General features: G+C 37.6%; 1 protein-coding gene across 1 annotated transcript in view; it reads left to right on the top strand.

The window, feature by feature from the left end:
- Window positions 1-291: 291 nt before the first annotated feature.
- The window catches only part of TLR3 (toll like receptor 3), a 23,597-nt gene continuing 11,593 nt past the window's right edge, over window positions 292-12,295 (top strand). The window contains exons 1-3 of the mRNA XM_015831781.1: window positions 292-458; window positions 607-678; window positions 9,954-10,398. Coding sequence (XP_015687267.1) covers window positions 626-678; window positions 9,954-10,398 — 498 coding nt within the window. The 5' untranslated portion in view covers window positions 292-458; window positions 607-625. The remainder of the gene's footprint in view (window positions 459-606; window positions 679-9,953; window positions 10,399-12,295) is intronic.

Below are 12,295 nucleotides of genomic sequence, written 5' to 3'. Positions count from 1 at the left end.
GCAGTCTGCAAATAAATGAAAGCTGCCTCCTTCAAATCCGATCCCTAAAAGGTCTTTTTCCCTGGTTAGGTGAACGCTGTGCACAGTTCAAAAACAGGCTTCGTGTATTTTTAAGCAACGATTGGGGAAATTTTGGGGGGAAACATAGTTCGCTGTTTCTACGGGTTCAGTGTACGATTGACTTACGCATGCGGTGTATTTGCACAGGCTGCGTGTGTGTTTAGTGGAGGCGGGGCTGATTTACCGAGATAGAAACTGCAGACAATTTTTTTTTTCTTTTTGAAATGTCCGTACTTGCCCGTTCAGCGTCCAGCCTTCAAATTTTCTTCTGCAGTTTCGTGTGCCCCGGATTGCCGAGAGAGCGAGCGAGCGAGCAAAAGTGTTGTGAAGACTTTTCCCTGCAGCCTCCGAAGTTGTTTGAAGAAAAAGAAGAGCGATCTAACGGGGAACTTAAAAGAGTAACTTTAAAGCTTTTGTTTTGGCGCGGGACAGACGAGCGGAGAGGGAAATTGCCGTTGTATATTTTTGACTCGGGATTTTATCTTTCTTTTGCACCACCGCAAGTCCTTTTTTAAAGATCGAAACTTTTTGCCCTTCCCTTTTTAGAAAGAGATTGTACGGCTGCATGAGAAGGCGCAGGCGCTCAATTTATAGCTGCTGTTACACAGCCTCCCCGAGGTAAGAGGAATGTGGGAAAAATAAGGAATTGTTCCTCCTCTAAGAGCTTTGTGACCACAATTTCCAGCAGGCCCGGACCCCGTGGCCTTTGGTTCTTCAGCAGGGAGAGCCCTGCCTTCTTTGCCAGTTGGCTGAAATACCTTTTATTTTAAGGGATTGAGGCTTAAGGGATTGATAGCATATTTCGAAAGAAAACCCCAGACTATTAAGAAGGTAAATGGGGAGGGAACTTAAAATAAAGACTTGATGGTCCCACGTCTTCCTGTAAAACAGCGTTTTTCAAACTTGGGAGTCCACACCTCTTAAAGTGGCCAAGTTTGAAAAACTGCTATAAAGTGAACTAGTGCCATTGTAAATCAGTATTTAGCCCCAAGAATAATCACCTATGAGTAAAGAGGTGCATAAGTTGGTGTCCTAATTGGAAGTGGTTCAGTGCAGGGTTTAAGTGAGGGCTGAGATTGGATCTATAATGCTGGGTTCCCTCTGGAAGTTGGGGGTGTGTTTGTTTCCAAGGTCCATTGGATACTTTTCTGGTAAGATTGTATTTCATTTTTCTACTGAAAGAAAACACGTATCTGTTTGTTCACTGGTTGTTGCTGCTTAACTCTGGGTCAGGGGTGTCAAACTCGCCATGTCACATGACGTATCGCGATGTATTGCAACTTTTTCCCCATTGCCAGAGCTGGGGTGGGTGCAGTTTCGGCATGACACATCCGGCCCATGGGCCGGCAGTAGTTTGACACCCCTGCCCTGGGTTGTGATTTCCACACAACAATGGGTTAATATCACATATGCATCAGACATTTATTAGCTTCATGGGTTTATTGAAACCTTGGCAACCCACACTTTTAACCCTTATTCAGTTGACAGCAGACTGTTCTCATCTGCCTCTAAAGCAGATTGAGGTTAAAAGAGTCAAGATGGCGGCTACCGCTGTGTGATTGAAGTATGTGCTCCAATATCACAAGCACAGATGAACGGATTGGATGGTCTTGGGCAGTGTCTTCACCTTTTTTATTTTTGTAATTTGTAAGCTGGTTTGATTTGGGCTTAGGTTACTAATACATCAAGATACTATTGGTAGTGAACCTTGATTTAAGATGCATAAATCAGATGTGTATGCCTTGATAAACAGGTAGCATTTTTCTTCTTCTTTCACAATCTGCTCACTAATGTAATAGTTAAAGGAAAATTTGCTTTTTAAAGAAAAAACCACCCCTCTCAATAGGTGTGGAAGGTATGGCAGGGATAATAGTGTAATTTATAATGTGCCTGACAATAGAGGCTGTCTGTTGAACAGTAGGTTATGTTGAACTTGGCCAGGGACCAAAGAAAAATGGATTGGAACACTAATTTCTAGCATTCTATAGCCAGAAGGGCATTCAGTTTGCTAGGAATTCTGGGAGTTCTGTTTCCAACCAATCAGGAGAAACTTGGGTTAGGAATGGAAGAAATAGGGCATCTCTCTTCCAGCTCACATTAGACTTATTTAAATGAATATTTAATTACCTTTTGGGATAAGTTCCTTTGAAAATGTTCTCATTGGAGTAGCTAACATTTTGCAACTTTTTGCAGCTCTCTTAATCCTTTTCGAATGCTATTTTGTAGTGTTTTATTGCCCTTGCCAGAAACTCTGTGCGCTTCATTTGCATACAAATCATCCCCAGGGAAAATGGCAATGGACAGAATCCAGGTACTACTGATGATTAACAGCACTGAAAGGTAGGAATAGAACGTGGCAAGGGTATATGATAGGGTAGCCCAGAGCAAAATCCTACAAGCCAACCTCCATAGCTTCACCACAGATAAGAATAGCCATTTAGGCTACCAGATAACTAAACTGTTTATGTAGGAATATTCAAAGAAAAGAATGTAAGGAGGAAATGTTTAAATGTATGCATACTGATTCACACAAGCAGGACCTATATATAAAAAGAACACTGGAGCTTCTGGTGAAACAAAGAGAGGAACTTAAAACAAATGTCAAACAATTCAAAAGACTTTTGTATGGGTAATGTAGGGTTTTTTTCCCTTTTATTTTCAGAATTGAGCAGAGCTCTTCCGTGCACTTGCCACCTGTGAGAAAACAGGATGTGCTTGTCCCTGCTTATTCCTGATCCTCAGAGCAATAAAATTAACCGCAGGTCTATCGTAGCAGGTGGCCCGGCTTGAAACATTTTTCAAAATGCTTTTATTTTCATTCTATTTCTCCCCACTTCTGCCTTAGCACTGCAATTACACACCAAATCAAAGAAGAGAGGAAATAGACATTAAGACAGACTTTGTTCATGGGGAAAAATCATATGGTTGAAAAGAGTTTCTGATTTAGCACTCTTTAGGCTTAAACCATTTTATATCCATCATTTATAATGAAATTTACTAATAAAAGGACAAAAGAAAAATGTTTGTTCCTTCTGATTAGAGGAGCTTGGTGAATGAAAGATTTGCTCTTAAGTCTCTATACAAAAGTAGCTTTTCAGCTAATTTGCAGAAGTACAGTTTTATACATGCATCTGGGAAATATGAGAGATTGATACATTTTGTAAATTGAACCATGTACTTCGATCTCCAAAAGAAACATGGATATAAGGGATGTAAATGAATATGTTTCTATTAGGTTTTCTCTTTTCTGTGCAAAAGAAAACATGACTGACTTTTGGAAAGAACCAAACAATGTTATCAACTTTTTAAGTACAAACTTCTTTAAACATTACAGATAGTTAGCTTCATTGTACATTTGAGATATAAATAAACATCAGGAAAATTACTTTCTATCTCAGTTGTTTAATTAGCACTGAATCATTTTCTGCTCTAATAATAAAATATTTCAAAAAAGCCAACTAGAAAATAGTAGGAAATCCAGATATCAAAGGGAGCAAAAACATAAATATAAGTCTCCAAAACAAAAGATGTAAAGGATGCAGATCAGAAATGTCTAAGGCCTGAAGTCTGCAAAAATCAGGGCCAAACAGAAAGTTGAGTAAACGCACTATAAGCATTTTTTAAAATTGAAGATTAACAAAAATGGCATTTATATATTGATAATTATTTTCTTCCTATTTACAACAGTTCATTTAGTGCCCATTCAAAGTTACAACAGCACTGAAAAAAGTGACTTATGACCGTTTTGTACACTTATGATCCTTGCAGCATCCCTAGGGTCAGGTGATCAAAATTCAGACTCTTGGAAACTGACTCATATTTATGATGGCTGCAGCGTCCTGGGATCCTGTGATCATTTTTAATGACCTTTAATGACAAACAAAGTCAATGGGAAAACCAGATTCACTCTAACAACTATGTTACTAACTTAACAACTGCAGTGATTCACTTAACAACTGTGGCAAGAAAGGTTGTAAAATGGAGCAAAATTCATTTAACAAATGTATCGATTAACAACACAAATTTTGGGCTCAATTGAGATTGTAAGTTGAGGACTACCTGTAGTGTGATTTATAAAAGTGGAGATGAAGCCGTGGGGAACTCCTGGTCGGAAAGCCTTTTTGTCTCTGGCACGTGCTGGGTTCCTGCATTCTTGTCACTGGGATCTGGGGCATTGGAGGATAGTCAGAAGGTGGTAGAACAGAATCAATAGGCTCATTTTCACGAGCTGCTATTGAAGTTGTAGGTTTGCATATTCCTTCACAGAAATGGATTTTGATAAGGATGTCCTTCTTTTTTTTTTTTTTATTTGGATAAGAAAATAAACCCAAGAAATATAGCACCACCCTTAAAGAAAGTTATTAGAATAATGGCAACTCCTAAATTAAAAAAAATATGTTACTGAAAATACAAAGGCTTTTAACCTGTATAAATTGATTAAAATATAGCATCTCAAAACTGACATTTTTGATACTTAGCTGTGCCATACTTATTGGAAAGCTAAACCGAAACGAGATGATATCTCCTGACTGTTGAAAAGAGGTAGCAGCTTCTTCTAGCTAGAAGCAGATGTTGGCCTCTGGAGACTACAAAGGTCGTTGGAAATTGAGTTAATTATTTTTATTTGGGGAAGGGGAAAGTGAATAAATTAATTTTTGGGAGGAGGGACTATTATCCAGTGCTTTCCCATCTAAAAACTAAAAGCTACTTACACTTTTATTATAAAATATAGTATTTTTATAGTAACCAGACTAGAAACCTGGAGATTGTAAATTCTAGTCCTGCCTTAGGCACAATACCACTTGAGTGATCTTGTGTCCTCTCATCTCTTATTTATTTATTTGTATCTTGCCTTTATTATTTGTACAAATAACTCAAGGTGACGAACGTATCAAACAACCTTCCTCATCCTATTACCCTCCCCACAACAGCAACAATCCTGTGAGGTGCATTGGACCAAGAGTCACTGGCCCAAAGTCACTCAGCTGACTTTCATGGTTAAGGCTAGTTTTGAACTCACAGGCTCCCACTTTCTAGCCTAGTGCCTTAACTACTAGACCAGGGGTAGGCAACCTTGGCTCTTTCATGACTCGTAGACTTCAACTCCCAAAATTCCTGAGCCAGCCATGCTGAAGGACAGGGAGAGGTTTCCATGCTGAGCCATGCTGGCTCAGGAATTCTGGGAGTTGAAGTCCACGAGTCATAAAAGAGCCAAGGTTGCCTACCCTTGTACTAGACCAAACTGGATTTCTTAATCTACATCTAAGAAGAAGGAATCAGCAAACATCTTATGCAGGCAGTTGCTAGGATTCCTGAATGACTTGAAGAATTTTTTTGGATTTACATATAAATGAACATTATTTGCAGGAAAAAAATGCTAACCCTTTGCTGGAATTTTGTGGTTGTCTATATTTTTCAGCTGAGATCTAGAAGCCCTACAAGGTTCATGGTCCTGCATAGATTAGTAAAATAAAGCTAAAAATTACAAAATGTTTCAAATCCTGTAACCTTAAACAGGAATATTGTCTGTTTGTTCTGTCATTCATTCTTCCTCCAACTTCTCTAGGGTATTTGATTTACTTGATAGCTTTTTGCTTTTCACCAAATTAATTGCTTGCAAGTACATTCGAATTAATAAATTGTGGTTTGCATTAGTATATCGAAGTAGCATCACTTGTATAGATCATGATTTAATGGTTTTTATTCCTGATTTCTGAGCTTGTACAAATCTAGACTGAGGCGACAAATATAAAAATATGTTTTCCCATTTAATTTAAATTTAATTTTTCTTTTGTGTTTATTGAAGTAAAAAAATGGAGGGAAACATTCCTAGTCAGATATCTTGTCTCGGCATTCGTGTTTTCATTTTTCCTTGGAAGCAAGTGGGAACAGGATAAAGACTATTGCAGGAAGAGGAAAGTCAGCTGAGGACCTTACAGTATCTTATAGTTATTGATTATTGATTGATTGATACAGCTACTGAGCTCTATTTTCATTAATATGGAGATGTTTGGCAGTGTCAAAGTTTTATGACATTTGCTTTTAAAGTGGTTGAAAAGCTAAAATAGCAGGGCTCTTTTGACTGCCTATTGCCACAAATCATTTCTAATATGCCAATATTCTGTTTTCTCCACAGTTTAAAATTTTAATATTTTTGAATTTGCTGTTCAAACATCATCACATAGGTTGATTATTCTTTTCATATAAAGTAATGTAGCCCAAATACATGTGCAGACTCTGGGAACAGAGATAAATAGGGATATTGGAATTATATTTTCTGATTCAAAATTTTTTGGAAACCCCACATCTATCAGTACATTGCATTTACCTCCTCCTTGCATTAAACTGAGTGAGAATATTTACAGAGGAATTGAAATTTTGTTGTACAGGTAGTCCTCAATTAACGACCTCAATTGATCCCCAAATTTCTCTTGCTAAGCACATTTGTTAAGTGAATTTTGATCGATTTTATGACCTTCCTTGCCACAGTTGTTAAGTGAATCACTGCAACTGTTACGTTAATAATACAGTTGTTAAGTGAACCTGGTTTCCCCATTGACTTTGCTTGTCAGAAGGTCACAAAAGGTAATCACATAATCCTGGGACACTGTGAGTCAGTTGTCAGGTATCTAAATTTTGATCATGTAACCATAAGGATGCTACAATGGTCATAAGTGTGAAAAACAGCCATAAGTTACTTTTCAGTGCTTTTCTAACCTTGAACGGTCACTAAACAAACTGTTGTAAGTCGAGGACTACCTGTACTTGTAACTTCTGGGCCAAATGTTTGAAAACTGAGAAATACTTTCTTCATTAATAGTGATGAATGATGCTAACTTAATTTATATCTTCTGAATTGACAGAGGAATAATAAGTGGTAAAGATTAATATAAATAAGATATCAGGCTATGGCATATGTAAGAGATGACTTGGAGTATAAGAGGAGTAAATAGTAAAGAGCACATAATAAAGAGCAACAAAGATAATTAGGGGACTGGAGCCTAAAACATATAAGGAACGGTTGCTGGAATTGGGTATGTCTAGTTTAACGAAGAGAAGGACGAGGGGTGACATGATAGCAGTGTTCCAATATCTCAGGGGCTGCCACAAAGAAGAGGGAATCAAGCTATTTTCCAAAGTGCCTGAAGGCAGGACAAGAATCAACGGATGGAAACTAATCAAGGAGAGAAGCAACCTAGAACTAAGGAGAAACTTCCTGACAGTTAGAACAATTAACCAGTGGAACAATCTGCCTCCAGAAGCGGTGAATGCTCCAACACTGGACATTTTTAAGAAGAAACTGGACAGCCATTTGTCTGAAATGGTGTAGGGTTTCCTGCCTGAGCAAGGGGTTGGACTCGATGACCTCCAAGGTCCCTTCCAACTTTATTACTATTACTACTATTACTATTACATATTAATAAATAAAATGAAAGTATGACATACAGTCACTATATTATGATCGGTGGCAATCCATAGATCTGTAATATTTCTGTTAGCTCAACAGGATAGACCAGACTAAAAAACAATGCCATATGTAGTGAGGACAACTTTTAATGTAACAGCTATAGTAACAGAGTCGGGCAAATCTGAATGTCTTTTTCCCTCCCTCCCTCCCTCCCTCCATCTTCATATGAAGTAGAGAGAGGCTTTTTGAGATGTTTTCTCAAGTTATTTTCTTAGGCCAAACTCCAAACCCATTTACCTGATCATTGTGGCCATTCCTCTTGTTTTTCAAGGATGCCCTCCCTATGCCCACTAGAGTTCTAACAAACAGTGATAAGAGGAATAAACAGATAGGAGTTTGGGGGAAGATTATATATGAATAAGACCCAGGGAGAAATTATTCTGTTAGGTGACATCAATTGATGTCTGTGACTGAGATGAGTCAGAATACTAAAAATAATAATAATATAAAATAAAAGATTAGGCCATCTACAAATCCAGAAATGAATGAGAATGGTGACTGGGTAAACATTTTATTCTGTAGAAATAGAACAAAATTACAGTAACCACAGACAGAGAAAATAGAACTCCCGGATTAATAATAGAAGGTAGTTTAATCTCTCTTGATAGAATAAATGGAAAATGGGCATAAAGAAAGAGACTAGGCCTGAAAATTACTGTCTCAAACATCAAGGTGCATGTAGTCCTTGCTTAACAGTAATCAGGACTAGAATTTCTGTTGCTAAGCGAAGTGGTCATAGGGGCAGTGTTACATGACTGTGCCACTCAGCAATGGCAATATTGGTAATCTCCAGTTGCTGTTATTAAGTGAGGACCACATAGGTTGCTAATGACTTCCAACTTCCTGCCACCTTCCCTGTTGACTTATGCTTGTGCAAAGCTGGCAGGGAAGGTTGCAAATTGCAGACACTGCGGCAGTAAAAAAATATAGGCCAGTTGCTGACTGCTCAGATCATGATCATGTGACTGCCAGGACCATGTGACAACTGAAACTTTGAGGACTGGTTGTAACTACCATTCTTCAGTGCTATAGTTTGAATAGTTGCTGCACAATTGTGGTTGCTAACCAAGGACTTTCTGTAGTTGGATTTGATAGATCAAGCAGAGTGGACTGTTGCAAATTACACTCTAACAAAACAGTAGAACAATTGATTGATTACATGCCATTAAGTCAGTGTTTACTCTTCACAACCATATAGGTAGAATTTCTCCAGGATGATCCGTCCCTAATTTGATCCTTCAGGACTTCTGATGTAGGTTGTTTATAAAAATGGGAAAGTACAAATGCTGATAGAACAGAAATGAGTAGTATCTGGTCTATGGCGAGGAATGAATTTTGAAAGAAGTGAAAGTGTCTGTGTATAAGAGCTTGCATTGGCTCTTTTTATTATATGGAAGTGAGAGTTGGATATTTTAGAAGAAGCATTAAGTCAGTAGAATGCACGAGGAATGGATTACTTAAGATGAGTGTATGGCTAAATAAGAGATGACAAAGTTTAGAATAAACTGGACAGCCCAGTCCCTTTTGGGTCACCATTTCAGAGATATTTCCTTACCTAAACAAAGAAACAGAATGACCAAGGACAGGTAAAAAAGTTGTGGGAGTCAGAGGGACTTCTGACTTCCTGCTGGTTTCCCCATTGAGTTTCCTGGTGGGAATCTGGCATCAGAAATGGCAGAAATTCCCTTCCTTTGTAGTAGGCAGCTAAGTGGCTGCTGATGGGTGGGGAAGGGGGTGAAGGAAGTCAAAACTAGCTGGGGAACTGTCATGGAATATTGAAAATTAAGATCACATGACTACAGCAAAAGCATAGCAGCTACCAGTAGCACTGAAGTAGCCACAATTTGCCCAAATTTCATGCCCTCAGGAGTCATGGGTCCCAGGTTGTGGATCACATTCTGTAAATTAGCCCATTTGAGTTATCCTGGTTCAAAAATGCTTGCTCTGTGATGCAGCATTTTGCCAGGTTAAAGGTCATGACAAGAGTTTTAGTGAAGACAGAGGCACATTGAATACAAAATTAGGAATGAAACAAGCATACTGAGGTGGTTTTATCATGAAGGCATGATGTTGAGATTTCAGGGGAAATATGTGAAAAAAAAGTGAACAGGTTGAGAAAAGGAAAAATGAAAAAAAATATAATTGGATAAGATTCATGTGAACCTGAAGAAGAGAAAGGATAAAACTTGAACCAAAAGCTGTATGAAGAAAGAAGCAAATACAGTATTCATGTATAGAAAAAAGTATGGGAAGACTTAGTAAATTACAGCTAGGAAATTAGCTATAATTTCCTTACTTCATGCTTTATTTCTTGGGTTACTGCTTACTCCAAAAGAGAATTGTGTCTGTCTGTTTATCTATCTTTATGTACACAGTACATTCAGAAAGGAAACATTCATTTTAAATAACTACTTTTTCCTTTCAGGAAAATGAAGAAGCTTTTGAGGTGCTGGACATGCTTGCCTTTCATCCTTTGCACTATCCCAACTAATTGTGGATCAACTCAGGATATCTGTAAAATCACAGATAAAATGGCAGACTGCACTCATTTAAAACTGTCTCAAATTCCCTCCAGTCTCCCAACTGACATAACAGCCTTGGATATTTCACATAACCAGCTGAGAACACTGCCACCTAAAAACCTTACGAAGTACAATCAGCTCATATATTTAAATGTGGGATTCAATTCCATCTCTAAACTAGAGATGCACTTGTGCCTCAGTTTACCTTTGTTAGAGGTACTGAGGCTGGAGCACAATCAGTTGCATATATTACATGGAGACGTTTTTACTTCCTGTACCAATCTGAGAGAGCTTAATTTGGGATTCAACTTCCTGAATGCAAAAAATGATCTTTTCAAAAATCTGAAGGTAAGTCCAAGCTTTGACCTGCTATTTTGTAAGTCCATAGGATTGAAGGTTCTACAACATTAAGGTTAGCGTGACATGACCATATGTGAATATGACTTGACTGAGTTATACTAGCATTGTCTCCCTAAATAATAATTCTTTTGACTGATATTGATTCTCCAGCTTTTTTGATGGAGCTATTTCCTGGAAGAAGAAAATATCTCTTTAACAGAAATGGGTTTAATGCCTTCTGTAAACCCTCTAATTTTTTGCTATTTAGTGATAGAAGAGTTTATGTTTATTGTTCTCAAATGTCTCCTTTTATCCATTGTTTTCTTGTCCCGTGCTTCTTGTTGTTTCATATCGTGCATGATTGGCATATAGATATGCTGCCTGTTCTGAGTCAGAATTAGAATTGTGTACATAAATGAAGATAAACATACTTGTATGGGATGTGTAAGTATTAAATATGACATTCCCTTGTGTTTATACTGCAAAGTATAATTATACCTAAGGACAGTATATCGTACGATTAAAGACGTCTCAACGAAGAGACCTTAAGACATGAACGATAGATTTAACTACGTCTAACCTTTGACTACGAAAAGACGAAGGTTGACAGTAAGACCTTTGGTGAAGGATCGTAAGAATGACGTAGTCATAAGATTAAGATTTATTTCCTGAATTTTCCCAGGGGGGGGGGATTTTGGTGATTTAGTTGTTCACAAATTCAGTCATAGTCTTTGTAGAACAACCGAGCAGAAATACACTGAACATTAATGATGCAATCAAAAAACAATGATACAAAATGGTAGAATGAAATAAGTTATCTTACAATAAATCTGTGAGATTGTTGCTGGTTGAACTCTCCTCTGGCCTCGTATCACCTTTTTTCAATCTAGTATCTACCAGGTCTGCTGGGTCTGCAGTTCACAATTCCAAAACACCTGAATGTTTCAACTTATATATGGTCATCTTAGATTTTGTTTTCCTTGACAACATATTAGGCATTCCACAAACTTAGTCATTTCATGAAAAAGTAGTAAACCAGTAAGAAGATATAAGTGCAGTTTACACTAAAGGTTCACAGCAAAGGAAAGGGATTCTAGGGTAACACTGGCTGTTGCCAAGGAAAGGGGTTCTATATGCAATTATCTTAAGCATATGATAATTGTCATACTCAAACATAGGCTTCTTAAACTTCTCACTATGTAGGGCTTTCCAGTGGCTTATTTTGAAGAGTTGGTTTACCATACCAGTATAGCAAATGAGATTTAGATGCTGAGAAAAGATGTAATCACAATGACACATAGGATCATTATAAAAATAATATTATTAACAAGAAAATAAGCTGGGTGTGTGTAAAAACACACAAACATATATACATGCCACTGAGAGTCTGTGGATTTCAATAGGGTAGAAATGTGGAAATCAAAGTAAAAATTTGACTCTCGGGTACATTCATTATAAGACAATAAATAACACTGATCACCAAGAGAGTAATTAGAAGTATTTAAAAGCATCTAAAAGCATGGGTCCGATTACACGTTCGCACAGCCAGATGCAGGCACTTAGAGGCTGCATATAGGTTCCTCCCAGAACCACCTTTTCTGAACCCTGACGATGTCGGGAGTGCCCGACGAAAGCTCGGTTACTTTGTATTTTAGTTAATGTTTTTAAATGCTTTTAATGCTTTTAGATGCTTTTAGATGCTTTTAAATATATATATATATATATATATATATATATATATATGTTTTTTGAGGTTTTCACGGGTGTTTATATGTGAGTCTTTGGTCATTCGGGTTTTCTCCCGTGTAAGATTAGAAGTATCATAGCGACGTTTCGATGAAATCACATTCATCATCATCAGGCTTGTGCTTTTAGCTTTGTGCTTCTCAGTGTAATATGAAATGTC

Source organism: Protobothrops mucrosquamatus, unplaced genomic scaffold (assembly GCF_001527695.2).
Source record: "Protobothrops mucrosquamatus isolate PMUCROS unplaced genomic scaffold, P.Mucros_1.0 scaffold_280, whole genome shotgun sequence".
In the NCBI taxonomy this organism is placed as follows: Eukaryota; Metazoa; Chordata; class Lepidosauria; order Squamata; family Viperidae; genus Protobothrops; species Protobothrops mucrosquamatus.
This window is presented reverse-complemented; position numbering and strand designations above follow the sequence as displayed.